The sequence below is a fragment of the Sinocyclocheilus rhinocerous genome, unplaced genomic scaffold, assembly GCF_001515625.1.
Source record: "Sinocyclocheilus rhinocerous isolate Xijiao unplaced genomic scaffold, SAMN03320098_v1.1 scaffold584, whole genome shotgun sequence".
NCBI lineage: Eukaryota > Metazoa > Chordata > Actinopteri > Cypriniformes > Cyprinidae > Sinocyclocheilus > Sinocyclocheilus rhinocerous.
In genome coordinates, this window is record NW_015630348.1 from 2,581,653 (window position 1) to 2,602,958 (window position 21,306).

At 38.4% G+C, this 21,306-nt stretch overlaps 1 protein-coding gene across 1 annotated transcript in view; it reads left to right on the forward strand.

Annotated features, from left to right (window-relative positions):
• Window positions 1-21,306, forward strand: part of LOC107740173 (protein diaphanous homolog 2-like) — a 429,112-nt gene that overhangs the window by 21,000 nt on the left and 386,806 nt on the right. Inside the window, exons 3-6 of the mRNA XM_016552518.1 lie at window positions 1,622-1,654; window positions 3,176-3,352; window positions 8,723-8,827; window positions 15,339-15,359. Coding sequence (XP_016408004.1) covers window positions 1,622-1,654; window positions 3,176-3,352; window positions 8,723-8,827; window positions 15,339-15,359 — 336 coding nt within the window. The remainder of the gene's footprint in view (window positions 1-1,621; window positions 1,655-3,175; window positions 3,353-8,722; window positions 8,828-15,338; window positions 15,360-21,306) is intronic.

Here is a 21,306-nt window from a genome sequence, read left to right on the forward strand (position 1 = left end):
AGACGCTGTGTGTTTCGTTGTGAAAGCGAAACTACTTTGTTTGGCCTTCCAAAAGAGGACGATATCCGCTTCGTATATCGATCATGCCTAGAGCTGATCCATGCTGGTCGCTGAGGAAATACATCAACTTCGCGCTGTGGATCGCCAGATCGGCTTTCACCGTGGACGAAGTGGATTCCAGCCCTGGGTCGTCACATGTGGTTGCACAAGCCCGCCGACTGCTCCTTCGTCAAATCTGCCGGCCACGACGTAGTAGACTACAATGTCGGCTGTTCTGACTCACCGACTGTAAATACATTTTCATATTTAAAGGATTTGCCACTGATGATTCATCATATGACCCCTTTAATGTAGTATTTTAGGTAATATGTGGATATTAAAGCTATGTGCATAGTGATTATAGAATAACTAGCAAAATGTTCTTTAGCATTGTTTTGCAAATGAACAGCATGAATATTCTGGTTAATCTGGTTGGCCAAAGGGTCTTTAGGTCGAAAGGGCTCAGCAGGGCTCTCTAGCTATGTTTATCCTACCAGCATCTTAATAATTAATCTTATAGTTTAATCAGAATGAATGCCCTTTTATTATCATTATTTTTTTTTAAAATAAAGTAGTGCTGGGCAATGATTAATTGCGATTAATCGTATATTAAAGTGTATATGTATTATGTATATGTAAATAGACACACATACAGTATATATTTTGAAAATATTTACATGTATATATTTATATTCATATAATTTATATTATATATATATAAATATAATTAATATATAAACAAAGTATTTTTCTTAAATATATGCGTGTGTGTATTTATATATACATAATAAATATACACTGTACACACACATATATTATGAACACAAAAAACTTTCATTTTGGATGTGATTATTCGCGATTAATCGTTGCCCAGCACTTAAATAAAGCAAATTTAAAATTTTAAGTTTACTATCTCTTTATTGATATTTATATTTTATTTATTTATTTGAATATTTATATTATACATTTGACAGATTAAATCATATTTCAGAGTTTAGGGTACATTATTTTGGAATCTGCAATCATATTAGATGTAATTTGGAATTACTGGAATGTGTATGTAAACATAGTCAGACTGTGCATTCTGAGGAATGAACACATGGAGCTGAAAGGACCAAAGATCTTTGGCAAGCTTTTGCTATTTCCCTAATAATTTTCCTCCGAGTGGTCTGTCTCCTCTTCCTGTATTGTCTCTGCTGTGATACTGGGCAGAATGTGTCTGTTTATAGTTAGCCTTGCTCATCAAAGCTTTATTTCTGCTTTTGTAAGGCCAGTGATATGTTTAAAGAATTTATCTTCATTAGTCCTGCTGTCATATAAACAAAGATTTGTTTATGTTGTAAATGAACAGACTCCACTTTACATGTAAAAGAGACATAGATGCATTCAGAGTTGTACCAGCAGTGGGTTCACTTTCTCTGCTGCAGTTGGTTGTTTTCTTATGATCTGATAAGCCTTTTTATTTTTATTTTTTTGCATTAATCTGTAATTTATTGCATGTGGTTATGGGTTATCCCATGCACAAAGGCACAGCAGTGTTTCCGTTGGCCCTCATTTCTATGTTGTCCCTTCCCTTCAACAGAACATACACATAAAAACATTGGCTGATGACATGGTAAGGTGTCTGTTTCTTTTATTTTGTGTGTCTTTCTTTTTCTCTTTTGTTTTTTTCTGTTTCTCTTCTTCGCCACGATTACCAGAGTGTTGTTAAAGTGAAGTGATCGACAAAGAGAGATCAAAGACAAAAAAAAGCAAAGCAAAACTTTTTTTTTTTCTTCACCCTGTCATCAGGTTCGTCATAATCAATCAGTCTAAAGTTCACTCCAGGTCAGCAAGCCGGAGTTCAAGCAGACACATGGCAGCTTGATGCAATCGTTCATAATAAGTTGTCAGACCTTGTCTTCATTTTGACTTTGGTCTCTCCTTGAACACTTTCATTTTACAACAGATTGTGTTTTGATTCTTTTCATTCATTTGTTTTGAATTCATCCATATATGCATGTTCCCTCTGTTTTCAATGACAGACTAACAATGACTACTAGTGCATGGTCTGTTTTCACTCTCTCTGAGCCAGTAACCCATGACCAGAATGCCGATGGAAGCCGCTCGCATCTCTTTCTAATTAGAATCCTTAAACACATCATACTCACATTTTGCCGTCTTATGTAGTCCAGAATGCTGTCTGTGATATTGTCTCTGTATTCATTATGACTGTAAAGCAAACATGAACAAGTGGAAAGATGACACCGGTAATATCACCCCTTGCTTTTAAAAGTACAGCTTGGAAAGGTAAAGTAACAAGGGGGCAGGTGAGTCAAATGTCAAGCTATGAACTTTAAACTACATTTTAAAACTTTATAATAAGTAACCAAACTGTTTTGTACTAACTTAAAAAGACCTCCATGAAATCGTAAGGAGAGTTTTGTGGTTATTAGTCCAATTGTATTAGCTTTGAGGACACTTATTTGCAATTATTTGATCAAAAATACAGTAAAAACAGTAATATTTTGAAATATCATTACAATTTAAAATATGTTTCCTATTTGAATACATTTCAAAATGTAATTTATTCCTGTAATCTTCATTGTGACATGATCCTTCAGAAATCATTCTAATATGATGATTTTTTGCTTGAGATACATGTCATCTTATCAATGTTGAAAACAGTTGTGCTGCTTAATATTTTTGTGAAAACTATGATACATTTTTACAGGAGTCTTTGATGAATGTAAATTTAAAAGAACAGCATTTATTTGAAATAGAAATGTTAATGTCTTTACTGTCACTTTTTGATCAATTTAATGCATCCTTTTTGAATTGAATATGTCGTTTACAAAAACATTGATGGCTAATGTTGAACTTCAGAGATTTTTGTCTAATTATATGCTTTCAAATGTGCTTTCCCCTGCAAAAAATGGACAAACCCTTACCCCTTATGCCTTTATACGCCTACATGCCTCTTCTAAACTTACTGTCTTAGTAAGAAATACATCAACAGGTGTATTTCACAGGGCCATAAAAGTTAAACAGCTTCTTCAGAAGGCCTTGCATAGTATTATCATTTCCACTGTCAGATATTTATGTTCTGACATATGCACCAGTTATTTACTTCACTTTAACTCAACTGTCTTTCCAGCGTGACAGAATCACCAGTTTTCGAAAGCAAGGCATAAAGAAGGAGAAGCCTTTTATCCAGCACCCCACAGACCCTATCTCCACCCAGATCGAGCTGCCTGTGCCCCAGCCACTCTTCGACGAGCGCTCCATGAACCTGTCAGAGAAAGAGATTGTGGACTTGTTTGAGAAGATGATGGTGAGTTTGTTTTCAAGCTGCACTGGGATCTGCACTGTGCTCCAGGCACTGCATGACCTCTGACGCCCTTTTTCACTGATACATATCAAAGCATGGAGCTCATGTTAAGGGTGTCAATTAGGCCATCAGAACCAGACTTCTCAGTGACATTTCACCTCTCGCACACTTGGCCAGCAACGTAAAATGAGTTTAACAAGGACTTTTCTCAAGCATTTAGTTTGCAAAGCCCTTGTGGAAAAGGAGAGTGTTTATTACAAAAAATAAGCCAAATATAAAGTTTTACTTTAAATCATGTAATTAAGTACACTTATTTTGATGTGCTGATTAACAGACTAAAGCACATGTGAAGTGCTTGATTTTAATTGTAACTCTAGTGTGTTATTTGATGTTACAATTAAAGTTAATATATTTTAAATATACTAAATTTCAACATTTTTCATTAAAACGAAAACTTAACCATATTTCAAAGACCAGTAGACATAATTATGTAATTACATATAAAGATACATTTAAGTCCTACTTAAATGGTTCAAAAATCACTTTAAAGTTCAGTTAATTCGATTAAATATAAATTTAACTATACTGCATTTTTATTTAATTGCAATTAACATGCTATTACGTGTAAGAAAATGTTACATTCAGTTTGCACTTAAGCTTATTCTTTTACATTCTACTATTTTCGTAATAAGTTATTTTTGAACTTTATAAGCATGTTTTTATTTAATAAAGTGTGGTAAAGTGCACTTCTTTTTCACAAGGGAGTACTTTTGTAGTAGGTTATTCTTTGTTTTAGTCAGTTGTATAATGGCCTGTTTCCTACCTGGAATTGAAACCAAAGATCTGTAGCCCAGTGCGTTAGTGACTCATCGTAGCCATTTGTTTCCTCATGTTTCTGTAGTAGCGAAGTCACGTTTATGATGCATAGATCATCAAAGACACCTTATCTTTCCTTGTCTCTCTTCTGCTGTCAATCACGAGTGGAGAATGGGACTTGAGAGCTTTGCGCTCTCTGCCGACAGGTTGCATTAACTGAGCATTGGCTAGACTTGACACTTGTTCGTTTTCCCCTCTGGGAGAGAATATACATTAGCTACCAAGCTTTTATATGCATGACTCTTCTTGCTAATTCTGTCATTAAGTGTGATATGTTGACAGCTGTCAATAGAGCATCCACCACATAGGATAGAACAAGCTACTGTTACGGATAGGGAGAAGCAGCACATTATTGTCTAAACAGTTTTATTTTACTTGCGGTGAGGGCTGAATGCAGTCTTCACCCTACCTGTGAAGTTCCCGCTCTGTTTATCTGTACATAGACACACACACTCCCTTCAATCCCCAAGACACCAAAACCGACAGGGCTGCTGCATACACTGGCCTCAATTGAACTCACGCTTGTTTTGGCCTAGACAAGTCAAATAACAAAATCTGGCTGCAGAACAATGGGAGGATTATTTCCCAGACAAGAAAAATGTTTGCTTTGTATTAGTTTTTTTTTGGGTCAGAGCTCTCCCCATCCTGCATCTGTCACAGCAGAGTCTGTCTGTGATGCTTTTTGTATTATTTGACTGTTTCTGTGGATTTATTGTCTGTAGATCGGAAACTCTGCCAATTTCGCAGCACCTGAGCAGAACTGATCTTCAGTGCCCATTTTATGTACTCTAAACTGCCTTCCAGGCTCCACTGTGAATTGTACACCTCATTAGGTTGATACCATTCACATTGATAATTGACTGGTACTACAAAGGCAAAAGATTACTGGGCTCCCCACCAGCCAAATTCTTTGACATATTTTTCAAAAGAGGCAGCATTTATTTGGAGAAATGGATTGCTTACCATCTGTGTGGTGAACAATAGCTCAATAGTTTTGTTCTGTGTGATTCTTGCAAAGGCATTCTATTGATATTTCTTTTTGCTTTGTAATCTGAATACATTACAGGTACTTGATATAATATTGTTTGCAGGTCAGTCAGATTTGTAATTTTTTTTATATCAAAGACATTACCTTACCAAGAATCTTACAAAAATAACATACATAGTTCATTATTTTCCAAAGTTTGTGGTCAGTAAGATTTTTTTTTTAATATATTTTTGAAAAAATGTTCAACAACACTGCATTTATTTAACTAAAAATACAATGAAACAGTAATGAAATATTCTGAAATATGATTATAATTTAAAACAACAATTTTTTAATTAAAATTCATTTTAAAATGCAATTTACTGATGTTAGGTCATCATTTAAAAAAAAACAAAAAAAAACTTGTGTGCTGTGCTGTAGCTATCATATAAAATACTGGGCATTTCGACACATTGCGTCAGGTTGGACATCAAACATTGTTGGTTCTTGTGTTTCTTGGGACCAGATATCTTTGATATCAAACATGGTATTTATATATTTTGCCTTACTGAATTGTGGTCTTGAGGGAATCCATTTCTTGGGCTTGCAGAGCAAGTACAATTATTTTAATGTGACAGTAGAACATATAGCTGAACAGCGTCCCCTGGTGTCTAATTTTGCCTTAATGCTTACTTTTCATTAATGTTATAGCATTTAGGCGGCTAGTGTGTATTTCTTTAAAGCTTTTAAATGTTAGACCTATGCCTATCTTCCACTGTTTTCAAATGTTCTGTGCTTGTGACCAGATGGCCTGGTCATATGTAGAACTGAGTCATACAGCACATTTTCTGTAATTGCCTTGCATTCTTTGACATGGTGGGCTATAATCAGTTTGATTTGTTCATTTGTTTCAAATGTTTGCACCAATCTTCCACCCGCCAGAGACTCTTGGCCCTCCATATTTTCTTGTTGTGTTAGTAACTGCCTGTCACTCACATAACCTCTCAATTGCTGTTTTTGTTCTCAAGATAGTGGAACATTAAACCTGGGCTTCAATTTGCTGCTTGACAAGCCAGGCAGGTTTACAGGCCTGAAACATGTTGCACGGAACGGAATTGGCTTTTGCATAATAATAGTAATGAAACAATTGAGGGAAAAAACGCTTTAGTATTCCAGCTGCCATTGACATTGAGGTTATGAATCAGCTAGTCAGTTGGTCTCCATATAGAAAAGATTCATGAGCCACAAAACAAAACCACATTCAGCCTAATATATGAAGCGGTGGGAGAGCTTTTATACTTGCGTTTCCCTCCTGCATGCTCGTTGCGCATGTATGTATTGATTCACATCATCAGTGTTAAGGCTAAATTTGAGGTCATTCTTCAATATACAAACTTGAAGCATTGACCGAATGCAAATAAATGAGCCCCCCCTCAATGCACTTTAATGCCAGTGGGCAGATCTCTCAGATTGCAGTGCAGTGCATGGCTTGGTGCAAGAAAAATAAGGGTGCACTAATGTGGGCAGTCATCAAAGGGCTCTGGTAAAAACAGGAGCTCTTCGACAAATGAAAGCCCAGGCTCTTTGATAAAGGGGGTTAGTGGCCGTGGCCCTAAGCATATGATATTCTCGCCTTAATGCGTGCACGAGGAGAGAGAGCCAGTGTCGCCGTCCTTGCCATTGTGTGTGCATGTGCGCAGCTGGACTCAAGGCCTGATAAAAATGCACAGCGGTAAATCCTTTCATGAGCTGGGTGGAGGCGTGTTAAGACATGGGTGAGGGCTCTTAATGTGCCTCTCGTGCTGAGAAACAGTGCTGGCAGGATGTGACATGCCAGCTCCTCCGGTTTGCATCATCATTCAGTCAACCACAGCTATTCCTCCAGCACCATTAACATTCAGATAGACAGAGATGCGGCTGGTCCAGAGAAGGACTCTGGGATTGATGAGGTCAGACCGTTACCCCTGCAGTTGCAATCCAAACGTTGTTTCTGAAAATGCTTTTTCAGCATTGTGATTCTCTTTTATCGCCCTACATCCAATGTACTTTTGCCTTCTGTTGAATGTACTTTAGCTATTTAGTATATGCGCTAGATGCACTGAAATATCAGTGGCGGCGTAATTGTGACAATCCTGTTCTCTTTCTTCCAGATTGACGGAGAAATAGCTTCTCCTTGAACTTTTGGCTTGTATACGCCACTGGACTCTCAAAAGTACATTTGGCTTATTTTGATTTATGGCACTTTGACTAATTAGTGTTCTTTCGGCTGTCCTTACAAACCTAAGCGGATTGCTTCTATTTTGGAGAATTCTTCAGAAGCCCACTGCAAAATAACCCAATTGACCAAGATCAAGCATGAAAAATTATGCCTTTTTTTCCCTCTGGGAAACTTGGCCACTCTCCACAACAATTGTTGTGAGAGATAGATCTACTGATTCCCATTTTCCTGGCACTTCTCCTCTGTGCCCTTGGGAGATCAGACTCGCATCCCGTACACACCATATTCTCTTATTTTTAATGGTCAGTATTGGTAGTTTTATTGTTCCTCTGGATGACTTTATGAAGTTTCCTCGGCACTGAGATTAATAGAGTTTCAAGTTGGAGTATGAAGCAACCAGTCTCAAATTGCAGCTGAAGAGAAAAAAGGCACTTATTTATACCTTTGCATCAGTGGATCTGGCTTCTTCCATAAAAGGAATCAATTATGCCAGCCCTGGCCTGTGATTTAATAATTCCAAGCTTTGAGGACATAATTAATTATGATGGGTAAATCATACTGGAGAGCCGGGAACTGGATTAAGGAGCCAATTAAGATGCCACATCAACAGGGCTCACTGATTCATTAAAGGCCTTGTTTTACGTGAGGGGAGAGGAAGAGGAGAGAGACAGTGGCTTGATGTAAAACTATTGAAATGTTCATCTCTGAAAAGATGTCCTTCACTTTATCACCAATTCAGTGGATGTGCTGTTAGCCACATGTAGCAAACACACAGAGTAACCATTTTCAAAAGTGGTTTTTTTAAAGTGTTACCTTCAATAAAAAAAATAAAGCTTGATGAAAAGATGTACAAGTGGCTTTGAAATCACCAACCCTCACCCTTTCCTCCTTGAGTATTTACATTGTCTGGCATTACATTTTTTCTTCTTTGCGGACACCCACACACCCACGGCTCTCGTTTGAAAGCATAGGACACACAGTCCCTTTTCTCTTCACCAGAGGGCAGCATGGCTCCATAGAAATACAGCCTGGGTTTATCTCTGGAGAAAGACTCTGCACATACAACATCTCCTTGACTTGTCATGGAATTGATAAACATATATCAAGGATTCATTACTCGATCTAACCTTGGCTCTATAGGACAGTGTCCTTACTGTGGTCATGAATGTGCAGTGAGAACAATTTTCAGAGTTTATTTTCAAAAAAGAAAAAAATGTTGAACTATGTTCAAATATTTTAAATTAAACTGATATATTTAATATGATATATTTATTATAATATATATTTAACATATTTTTATTGGCGTCTACAGGAGGACATGAACCTGAATGAAGAGCGCAAGGCCCCCCTGCGAGGGAAGGACCTGAGCACTAAACGGGAGATGGTGGTCCAGTACATTTCTGCAACAGCCAAATCTGTAAGTGCGCCACAAAACACGGGGCAGCCCGTCTTAGAAAGAGAGAAACAGACAGAGGAGAGAGTGGGGATGAACCACATGACGAGACACTATGGAATAATGAGCTTAACCTGATCTGCTTTCTGCCTCTCTTGCTAAAGCCCCAAATCTTTGATTGCTGCCTCCTTTAGCTCTTTTTTTATTATTTATTCTTATTTATTTATTTTGTATTTTTTCTCCTCTCACCTTTTTTTCCCTGGGTGCTTATCAGGCTGCTTTTGTTGTATTGCACTTTCCAAAAGCTTCATATTGCTGGGGATCAAGTTTTCATTAGAATTTGGTACGCATCACTGTCTCTGCTCCGTAAGCTGAAACATGGCTCTTTCATCACCGTAGATGAATAAAGGCTAGAACGCCACCGCCTCTCGGGGTAATCCAAGGCTTTTGGAGCGAATTCCCTTTATGAAGTAGGTCCTGCCGAGGTTAGACTCCACGTAAACACCACGATCCCCTTCACCCGCTCCGCCACTGGCTCCTCCGGCTGGCCTTCAGCGTCCGTTTTCATTAGCTTTCCTCCCGGCTATGATAATTAACCAGCATTATTAATAATGATGATAATCAGAGATGATTGAATTCTGCAGCAGGCTCATTGTCGGCCCTGTGAGCCTGGCATGCATTGTGAAATATGATTCACATATTAGTATTGTTGTCTCAAAGCGGGAAGAGAGGAGGGGGGTTCCTGTCTCTCTGCACGCCTGTAGCCCCCTCAGCACCACCAGAGCCACTCACCAGCAGCATGTCACTGTGGAAGCTGTACACAGCACTCTGACAAGCAAGGAGGAGGTTTGGAACGTGTGCTCTGCATTCTAGGGAAGAGATGTGCTTTTATGTGATAAGAGATGTTTACCACAGGCACAACACACTTTTCCCTGTAATGCTCAACTCTAGCACCCAGAGATCTCCTCCTCCTCCTCTTTTAAACATTCAGCTCAAGCTACTAACCAAGCTATCTGCATACTGCCGATTTTGTGGGAGTAGGGCAAATATTTAGCCTTTTTCAAATTATATTACTGTTTAAAATTTTTTTTTTTTATAAATATGACACATTTAATGTATTTAACTTTAAGTCAATGCTATTATAGGTGGGGAGAAATCTTCTGATTATTTAAAAAGTACCCTTGTCTTTTATGATTTTTGATATTTATCAGTCAAAGAGCGTTTATGGCTCTTTTTTTAATGGCGAACATTTGAAATCGACATGAAATGGAATATCCATTTTACTTCTGCAGTGTGACATTTTTCTGAGTGAAATAGAAAAGAAAAAGCAGTAGGATTGCCTCTATCCATTTGAATTTTTTTGCATCATAAAAACTGGTTGGAGGGGAGAGATTGAAAAATTGGTGATGTTAAGAATTAAATTTGAGAGTTGTTATTCAGGGTTCCCACAGTCATCCAAATACAATTATATTGTAAAACTGTATCTTTTTTTTTTTTGAATAAAGGTGGGAAATTTTGGTAGTATTTATTTTTCTAGCTGAGCTGTACTCAGCTCTACAATGTTTTTATTGGCCATAATTTGCCATTCTGTTGCTAAAAACATTATTCAGAAAGCGCAGAAAAATATTGGACGTTAGTTTAAATTACCTTGTTTATTTTGTTAAAATAAGACAATTTTTGTTTATTTATTTTTTCAGAATTTAGTATACTTAAATTGTGCAGAATAAGTCCTAGAATATGTATTGAGAAAATAAATAGGTCGATTTTGATTCCATGTTGACTTTAATAAGTCTCAGATGCTCTCAGAAGCATGAGATGGCAGGATCTTTTTTGCCTCAAGTGTTTTTTCACTATACTGTAACTAAAACCTTCACATTCTGTTCACATTCCAGAGATCAATCTCAGAATCATTGTGCGAATGCACTTTCTTTGTATGTCGAGTAGCTACCAAGGGTGTTTTCGAGTTGCATGGACTAATGCTTACACGCGCACACTGACACACGTCCAGAGAAAGTCACTCCTGTGCTGTCCATCTCTGACTGCACTGGGTCAGTGTCCTCTCTTTGGTTGGCGAGTGGGAGTAATTAAGTGATGGTCTGGTGGTAGAGGAGGCCCGTGGTCTCTGCTTGAGCCACTGCAGGTGTAATTTAGCAGGGGTGAGCGGGGCCAAGAGCAGACGGCACGGAGACGGCCTCTGCACACCTCCGCATTAATAACCCAAACCCGTCTAAATAAAAGAAGGGAGAGCAGAGTCCATCCATCCCACTTAATCTGCTGCTATCTCCCCGAGTGTGCCGATCTGCCTACAGTAGATTGTGTTTCAGCACACAGCTTTACAGAGCAAATATTAGTGGGAAAACAAACCCATCCGATCCACTCCTGCCGCAGCCTGCCTTCCTGCCTGTCTGTGTGCGGCAGACTCCCACAGCTCCTGCCTGGCAGGAGGGCAGAGCGATGAAATAAAAGGACGGAAGAATAGAGAAGTTTCACACCAGCGATGTCTGTCCTCTTTTATAGCTCAGATATGATTGCTTGTGTGACAGAAACTTACAGCTCCCATGGTTCACAGCTCCTTTTATTATTTACAGCCAACACCTCTTTCCTTGCAACACATTTGTGCATGCTTTCATTATATTATATGATCACACCTTTTTTGTTTGTTCACACTGAACATTTCTGAATATCTATTTGCCAAAGAAAAGTAATATATAAAATGCATGTTTATTATTATCATTATCATTATGTCCCTTGCATGGCTTGATTTGTTTTGTTTTTGTTTTTTGAGAAACAAGCATTTTTGTCTTAGAGGCAGCCACTTGAATCCTTCAGCATGCAAAACTAAGGGCCCTCACCACACTTTCCAGGGGGTCTCAGTAGGAGACTTTTAAATGACTGCCACCACAAACTATAAGGTATTTTTAAGGCAAAGTGCCTTTGCATTTAAATACTCAAATACATACTATATAAATATTTAAATACATAGTCCTCACAGAAACTTAAATATGTTTTTTTATAGGCTATATATTTAAAAAAACATTAATTTTATTTAGTACTTGCCACATAAAGCTAAACAAATATTTACATACAGGTGCATCTCAATAAATTAGAATGTCGTGGAAAAGTTAATTTATTTCAGTAATTCAACTCAAATTGTGAAACTCGTGTATTAAATAAATTCAATGCACACAGACTGAAGTAGTTTAAGTCTTTGGTTCTTTTAATTGTGATGATTTTGGCTCACATTTAACAAAAACCCACCAACTCACTATCTCAACAAATTAGAATACTCCATAAGACCAATAAAAAAAAACATTTTTAATGAATTGTTGGCCTTCTGGAAAGTATGCTCATTTACTGTACATGTACTCAATAACTTGGTAGGGTCTCCTTCTGCTTTAATTACTGCCTCAATTCGGCGTAGCATGGAGGTGATCAGTTTGTGGCACTACTGAGGTGGTATGGAAGCCCAGGTTTCTTTGACAGTGGCCTTCAGCTCATCTGCATTTTTTGGTCTCTTGTTTCTCATTTTCCTCTTGACAGCAGTGCCACAAACTGATCACCTCCATGCCACGCCGAATTGAGTAATAGAGTATTCAGTAATTAAAGCAAAAGGAGCCCCTACCAAGTATTGAGTACATGTACAGTAAATGAACATACTTTCCAGAAGGCCAACAATTCACTAAAATTTTTTATTTTTTATTTTATGAAGTATTCTAATTTGTTGATATAGTGAATTGGTGGGTTTTTGTTAAATGTGAGCCAAAATCATCACAATTAAAAGAACCAAAGACTTAAACTACTTCAGTCTGTGTGCATTGAATTTATTTAATACACGAGTTTCACAATTTGAGTTGAATTACTGAAATAAATGAACTTTTCCACGACATTCTAATTTATTGAGATGCACCTGTATATTCCACAAAAATAATAGCTGTATTTTTTTTTTATCCTATGTAATCAGCCTTTGCTTGTGAAGGTGACACACAATATTAAGAATCAAATGTGTGCAGCTTTTAAATAATAATCAGTTAAAATATTATTTTGTTTTCTGGAATAAGTAAATATCTGTTGTTATTATTATTATTTTTATTATTATTTAAAGGTATTTATCATATTTGTAAGAGTTTACCCATCTTGTTTTTTAAAATGCTAAATTTCTATTGCTAAATAATTTTCCAGGGAGTATGTAACCTGAGCATAACTATAAGCCACATACAGTGAAAACCAATGTTGCCTTGACGCTTTGCGGACGTCCTTGACCATTAACATTTCATGAAATGCTTTCTCTCTTTTTCAGTCTCTGACAGGTGTGTCATTGTCCTCACGAGTGCCAAAGCATGTCTACAACTAACACAGTCATTTCTCTCTCGCTCTGTCAGTGTCGTGAAAAGCTTTGACTTTGCTCTACTGTTTTGCTCTTAAATGAAATGATTCATGTAAGGAACAGAATGCGTCTAGGCAGGGTCTTTGAGGGGGGAGGAAAAGATTTCTTACCACGGATCGTCACCTGAACGTTGTCAATACTGTGGTATTACAGACTTAAAAATGGAACGGAAACTTAATTACAGCACAAGTTCTAGTAATCGTTTATGACAGTTTTTGAGCGATGAACTGATCCTGTCTAGGATACAGGAGCTAATAAATAAATAACTAAATGAATAGATTTGCATCATGGACCATTTGATGGTCATGAGAAGAGCTGGAACGAGGATATAAATACCCATCTCTTGATAAGATGACATTCTTCAGAAGTTTGTTTACAGGAGCTACTTCATAATGGAGCTTCTTCATAATTAGCATATTACATGACTGCCTAATTCTGCATTACAACAATTACCATCATCTGTTTTTTTTTTTTTTTTCCCCCGCTCTCAATGCTCCTCGGGAAATTGATAGCATTAATACCACAGTAAAGTGACAATGAGGTGTTGTTTTGTGAAATTTGTGTAAATTGATGTTAGCAGCAGCTTTTCCCCTCAGGCTCCTCCCTGACAGTTCTTTATGTGGTTTCAAGATAATGTCTGTTCTCTTGATCAGGCTGCAGTAAAAATACAACATTCATCAAACCCAGCCAAACACGGCACGGTGCTAACAATATTTGGCAGCCGTCCAGCACGTCTGCTGATTGCAAAAGAAGGTGACTTTTTGTTTTGGGTCAAGACACAAACCCTTAACTATTCGTTTGAGCATATTCACTTGGGATATGGAAAATTGGACTCGAAAGTAGCACTATTGATCAAGAGGTTACGCTGTTAAAATTGACAGTATTATAGTCAAAAACCTTGATTTTAAAAACGTGGTCGTGGGAGTTTGTTAAAAACAAAAGACAGCTATGTTAAAAACAAAAAGAACAGATCAGATTTAGAAACTACTGCCTTCGGTTTTGTATTACTGAAGAAGTGAGAATAATGCTTGTTTGAGATAAATCTGGTTTTACATTAGTTTCAGTTGTCTGCTCTCAGAAAAAAAAAATCTAGATATTCAGTAGGGCTGCACGATAAATCGCATGCGATATTGAACGCGCATCTTGTCAGAAAGCCGGTTCTGTAATCAGCGGTAAATCTCCATCACCTGCGGGCTTTCACATTGAGCAGCATTAACTACACAGAGCCGTTGTTCACTGACGAGCTGCGCAAAAAATCGCGCGAATATGAACGTGGGTTTGCGCAGCTCGTCAGTGAACAACGGCTCTGTGCCGCTCTGTGATGGAGATTTACCGCTGATTACAGAACCGGCTTTACTGATAAGATGCGCGTTAAATATCGCATGCGATTTATCGTGCAGCCCTAATATTCAGCCTAGCAATTGTCATATGGCATGGTCAAAAAGAAACATGCTGACTTTGTCGAACTCTGAGCTATGATGTATAATTTGACACTTGATAGAAAGTACCAGTGACATTTGATTGATTTTTGGCCTATGGAGGCATTTTAGGAGACCATCTGCTCATGAATAAAATACCACATTTGGGTTAATTTTGTAAAAAATCTACTAGATTCTTACAAAATTTCATTTGAGGGACGATCCCCTCTGGATATTTGTACTGCCTGTCAAAAATGCCTTTAATCTAGAAACTGCTAGATTGTCATGAATTAATGATTTGCGGTTTGGAAACAATAGATCTTTGAGGTGGGGCATTACTTTATATTCTTTAAAACATGACATTTTCGCATCAATCATCAGACGTCTTTTTTATTTCTCTGCAGTCATTATGTAAAACCAATGAGCGACCAGAGAGCCACTTTTAAAAACTCGATCAGAGATCAATTCATCATGATCCTTATGTCCCAAGCAGTCATCAAAATGGCAGACATTGTCTTTAGTGTCCGTCTGAACCCTCTCTCTCCACCCTGTTAAGTTGTGTGTAATTCTCAGCTGAGTAGGCAGCGTAGCAGAGAGGGCCAGTGTGCCAGTCATTTAAGTGTAAGCTCTATTACTTCAGCTGCATAGTACCAGAGAGATTCTGGCCTACTAATGATTGTGCTGTTTGTGTCTTTTTGCACATTAACTACCCTCCGCTGACCGCTGCATGCAGATAACTGGGAGCAAAGTTGCGGTAAGTAGCAAAATTATTTATTCGCTTTTGATTTGTTATCGTGCAATCTCTCTGTCTTTGCTGTCTTTCTCTCTCTTCTTCTTTTTTTGTTTTTTGGAAAAATCTTAAAAAGTAATTTCTGTGGCTTTGATTTCTGTTTTATTTTGAGCATTAGTATAGTTTATAGGCTATAATTAGAAAAAGTTCTATATTTTTTTTTCCTCCCAATCCCTGCATGTAAATTGCACATTTAGAAATGAGTGATTTCTCAATTGTGCTCTCCGAGAATACACTAGGACCTTTTTTGTTAGTTTAAGCAGTTTTTCTTTGAAATGGATCACTGCCTAACAGATATTAGCATTTAAATATTGTAACACCAGGGATGAGCAATAGTTTTTAGGCAAATAATCATAATCTGTGATCTAATCTGTTTATTCTAATGTTCTGTATCTAAATGGGTTTCATTGTGTTCATTCTTCCCCCCAGACAGCGTTCTGAGAATGTATCACTTAATTAGATTTTCCCTCACACACACATTCCATGTTGAACAGTGGAAAAGATATTGAGTGCACCCCCACCTCCCATCCTATAAATATGTTCCATTTTGCAGTGGGACGTTCGGCACAACCCATTTGCAAAGCCATGTCTTTGTCCCAGTCACATTACAGCGTGTCACTATTGTTTCTGAAATGTTCATAGCTGCTCATGTTGTTATTGTCACCTACTTTCGCCCCTCGCCCCCCCACTTTTTCCAAAATGACGGTAATAATCTTCATAAATATATACTGTCTGGGCGATGGCAATGTTTCCTCATTTAACAGCTCCGTAATGCTGTAATTGCAGACTGGCTTCTACTATTTCTCATGTAGTGCGGTCCCATAGCCCATATGAGGCTGCTTGTTATTTGTTTTATTTTATTTATTTAGAGGGGCTCCGTTATTGCCTCCGCAAGTGTCACTTGTCATTTAAAATGCTGTTTTATTGTGTTGCCGAAGCTATGAGAAAGGCCCGTAGATGTACGTGAGGAAGCTTGAAGATAAGGTAGCAAAGGTAAATGTTGTTATTTACAATACAGCAATAAGCTGCCGCAATAGACTCATTTATTTGTAGCGAAATGGCCCGTTCAATCAATGCTCTCATGCCGCTTGGCATAGAATTGTGCGTCGAGTGATTTTTCTATAAACTGTCAGCGATAAAACATGCTCGATGCTGATGAGTGTGGAAGTATGTTTTGAATGTTGCATCACTTCTCAGGATAGAGCAGGAAGGTTACTCTGGGATTGTCTCTATCGAAGAACTGTCTGACAGCGTGCACCACAAACAAGTCCTCTCATTTAGAAGTTTCTCACAGTTCAGAGGTTCCTGTACTTCCTGCCATTCCATCAGACTTTTGTAAGCACTTCCTACGGATGGGAGAGTGTGAGAGCTTGCAGGGAAGCTGTCAGCTCTTTCATTCTCCTTGTTTCTGTTTCTCTCTTTCCCAATAATCCCACCTTTATTGGGTTTTATTGTGGAAACCACGTTCAGTGGGGCCAAGATGACACCCTCTCGCTGGGCAGATTGCTATTTCCACGCTGTCAGTGCAGTTTGGAGGCAGACCGACCTGCCTGAGCCACGGCTCCCTCAGGGATTAAATTTCTCCGGCACGCTCTCACAGGGCTCAAATTCTCTGGTCAGCATGTCCGTATGCTGCTGAGTCACATGCGCTTCAGCAGTTTTGTATTAGCGCAGCTTGATGGTGATGATGATGGTGACCCAAGGGAGTGTAGGTGTACCTGCCGCCCCTCTGCGGTGTCCGATTGATCAGGGATGTTGGTGCTTTGATTGTCAGGCTAAGGATGATAGATTGTGTGTCAAAATGCCCACGTTTTATCGGCGTGAAATTGATGAACCCCTCTGCGAGGGAATGGAAGACCGCAGCTCCCTGTGCTTAAATAAAGCACAACCAACACACAAAACCCAATCAGTGTTTGGCCCTGAAGACTGGTCCACCGTTACCTGTTAAGGTCACATGACTTGACCTCCAAAGTCTCTCCAGTCCTCAGGAGGAGATCAATAATCACACAGTCAGCCCAGCAGTTAGGAAAGACTGCCTGTTTCCACGGAAACATGGTGACACGTTCAGAGTTGTGGGCAGAGGGAGAGAGAGGAGCCGCTGAGACCTCAGGGACTGGAGTCTGCTAGGGCTGTTAAGAGTTCAGCAGCTCTCCGAGAATCCCTGGTATTGTCGGCGAGAGAATAATGGACAAAGCTTGTATTTTAGAAATGATTTCGCTTCTTTTCACATGGGAAAAAGACTTGGGCCTTTATCGGGTGAAATGGCATGGATCTTACCGTCATGTTAAAGTGTGTTAAGTACTTAAGAGAGTACTTAAATACTCTCTTTGGAACCAAAGGGCCTTGAAAAGCATATGTGAAAAAGAGCAAAACCTTGGCGAAGAAAGATGACATTTAGCTGTTGGTTTCCATCACAAGTGTTGTTAGATGATTTCTTTTTATTTTGCACAAAACAAGGTTGGCCGTTAGTATCCAGGATTTTTATACAGTCTGATATGATGCTAATTTAAATTGCCCGTGTGTTCAAGTCTTGTCGGAATGGTCATATTTGCGAGTTGAACGCACATGAATGTCACGACAAAGCCATTTCAAGTTACAATACAAGTGGGAAAACTCTGAACTTTTATTAAGCCCCGAGTTTACAATTTGGGGTCTTGTTAGTGAGAAAGTATGTTGAAATGGAATTATTGTTTACAATAAAACTAGCTTAATTTGTCTGTGTGTTTTTTTCCTATTGTCTTTGCTGTGTGCTGCATTATGGGTAACGTTGAGTATCCTACACAGGCTTTCTGAGTCTTTTGTTGGATGCAGTACAGTTTTCTTCTCTGACTTCTCTCTCTCTCCCATCGCCGCTCCTTCCTTGCTTTTTTGTCTCCCCTTTGCTTCTGTATAGTCCACAGAATTTGTATTCCTAATCAAATGAATATCCTTAGCATTTGTGTGTGGGCACCACTTGTTTCATGGGTAGACTTTATACCCAGTATACTCCTGTTCTAAGGCTCATCTCTACCATGGCTGTACGGAGTCATTGTAAGCACCTGTTTAAAGGCTTTTCTGCAGGGAGGGTGCACTGAGTCCTCTTTCACTCGCTCTGCTTCTCGCTGGCACTAGCCAGGATCTGTGAAGAGGGCCCTTTTTAACTATGCTAAGTTTGAATAAAATCAAGGACAGCCCATCCCCACCTACTATGCCTCAGTCTGAAAGTCTCTTTGTTTCAGTTTGGCCATTAATGATGATTGTGTACTGGAGGCTGAACTGATTTGATAGGAAGTCTTTTAAAGCACCAAGGACATGTGCCCTATGGAAAAAATAAATCCAATAAGCCGTTTGGTTCCTGTTCATCATTTTTACAGATACATTTTAATTAGGATGAGGGAACTGTGCTGAAAGAATATATGATCAATGTGATGGTTTTGTCTCAGTTGATTTATTTATTTATTTTTTTAAATGTGTCAGTAAGTGTAAAGTTAGCACAAGGACACTGATGACACATTTGATTTAACAGCAGATATTTAAAGTTTGGTTTAAGTTTGTGCTTTTGTCATTTTTATTGGTCATTTTATTGTCATTTGTATATTTCTATTTAGTTTTATTTTTAGTACTTCAATTTAAACTTGTTAATTGCCACATTTCTTATTTAAGTTGTGTCTAATATTTATATTTTATTTTATTTATATTATTTATATATTGCATTTATCATCTGCTATTGAAGCAATGTTGGCTATTTAAAGTAATATTTTTGTATTTTTATTTTATTTTTCAAGAAAGTGAGAATAGACAGTGTAAAATAAATAATTGTTTTGGGTGTTTGCCATGGTGTTGCTACAGTATGTGGTTGTTAAGGTGTTATGAATAGTTGTTAATACATTATTAAATGGTTGCTAGGGTGTTCTGGTTGGTTATGTGGTTGCGTAATAAAACCCAAGCCAGACAAGAATCTAAGACTCAATGATATTCTGGTCTGTAGATATAGCTCCTGTCTCTTCCTTTGTGTAAGTCTTGTGAGTTTTTTTCTAACAATTTTATCATCCTCTAGGTGAAAATTGTAAGTCTGATTTCTTAGAAAAGTAATTGCACACCTCTCCCCAACAAGCTATGTGATTTTGAGGTATCATTCATGCCTGCAGCACTAACGGTTGGGGGACGAGTTATGAAGTTTAATACTTAGCAGTATAATAGTTTGTCTTACTTTAGCAAACACCACTAATAATGTGCTGATAGAAATTAATTTGCAGTAAGAATTGAGGTAGGAGTCAAAATTATTTTCTGCAGTAATTGACAACATGTCACAGATGCTGTCGAGAGAGCTTAACTTTAAAATTCCTTTAATGCAAGTTAATGGAATAGCAGCGGAGATGTTAGTAATTGACCTATAAGGTTGAGCAATGTTATAATACTAGACCTTCTCACGCTATATGAAGGTCTTTTATTTCTGCCCTTTTGGCTCGGTTTCATCACAGAAGCTACTCAGACTCTGCATCTAGGAGTCTGAGTTTTGTCCTGTTGCTGTATCCCAGGGATCAACTCTGAGACCCATGAATTTCAGTTTTGTTTGCATCTCCAAGCTCAGGCATATTGAAGTTTCTTGGGGTTGAATTCAGATTGACACTAGCGCAATATTCATTGCAACACCTAACCTCATCTCTTGTGGGGTCTCGATTGATGCTTCAGTTGTTGCTTGGTGCAACCACAACCTCGCATACAATTTTAATGCCATTCAGTCAAGTGCTAATATAGAAAAGTCAAGTATGATACGATTAATTTACCTTTAATACTATTTCCAGTCCTTTCTGGGACTGGAGTTGTTTGTATTTCACCGACCTTGTCTGGGTTTGTTGATTTCATATGGGAAATGGCAGGACTTAAAGGTAGCATTTATTTTATCAAACCTTAATATAAAGCAGGCTTACAGTTTTGTTTAGTTTTGCTTTTAAGCTACTCCATGATAGCAGACACTAATAAATGCACTTCCAACATCAGTCAGGCAGTTTGACATGCTCTCTCTTTTCGTACGTTATATCGCACACAAGCTCTCAGAAGTTTTTTGCACTAGAAGGACAAATGTCTTGTCATATAGGACACGCGGTCTGGAAAGTGTGTAAAGAATTGCGACCTGATAGACTGGCGGCGTATGTCAATACCAGCTCCCACCGGTGACAGAAAAGGTCTCATTGCCTGCTGACTGACTGCTGCATTATGCCACGTGGCCTTCCTTTCAATGGGAAACAAACAATCAGTGCTCCTGCCTTCAAAAGAGGGGAGCGGGATCTCATTATGATGAAGAGAAGATGAAAGGGAGCCAGGAGTGGACATGGTGTTCTCATATTAAAGGGAAAAGAGATGGGCCCTGTTTGTGTGTAGGCGCGTATGTGCTTGATTGTACGCCACTTCTGTATGAGAGGAGCCCATTTGGTGTTCGTCTTTGCGACTCTAGTGCAATATGTTCCCTTGTCCTGCCTCGATTGTCTCTCTTTTTTTCGTTCTAGCGGTCAATCGGATCACCCTCCGTCCACCTAGATGTTATTAGTTTCCTTCGTCGTGCTCTCAGCTCTGAGTGCGAGATGGGACTTGTATGTTCCCACGTCGTTATGAGTAGTGTTGCTCTCGTCAACGAAAATTATGACTAAATATCATCGTCAACGAACCTTTAGTCAGAAGATCTGGTAATGGCTTGTCCCGTCACTCTCCTTGACAACCTTTCAACACCGTTTCCTCACGTTCTTGCCCTTTTCAAGCTTTAGATGTGATGTATTTATAGCACATAGCATATTTTTACCACAGCCTTACCGAAGACATCAGTGTCATCACTTTAGCTGTACGAGTCCTACTTTTCTTTTTTAGCTTAATGAAAGTAGGAGCTTTGTAGTCTGTTTTTCTTTGTCAAAGTTACCTCGTTAACTTTGGGGCGCTT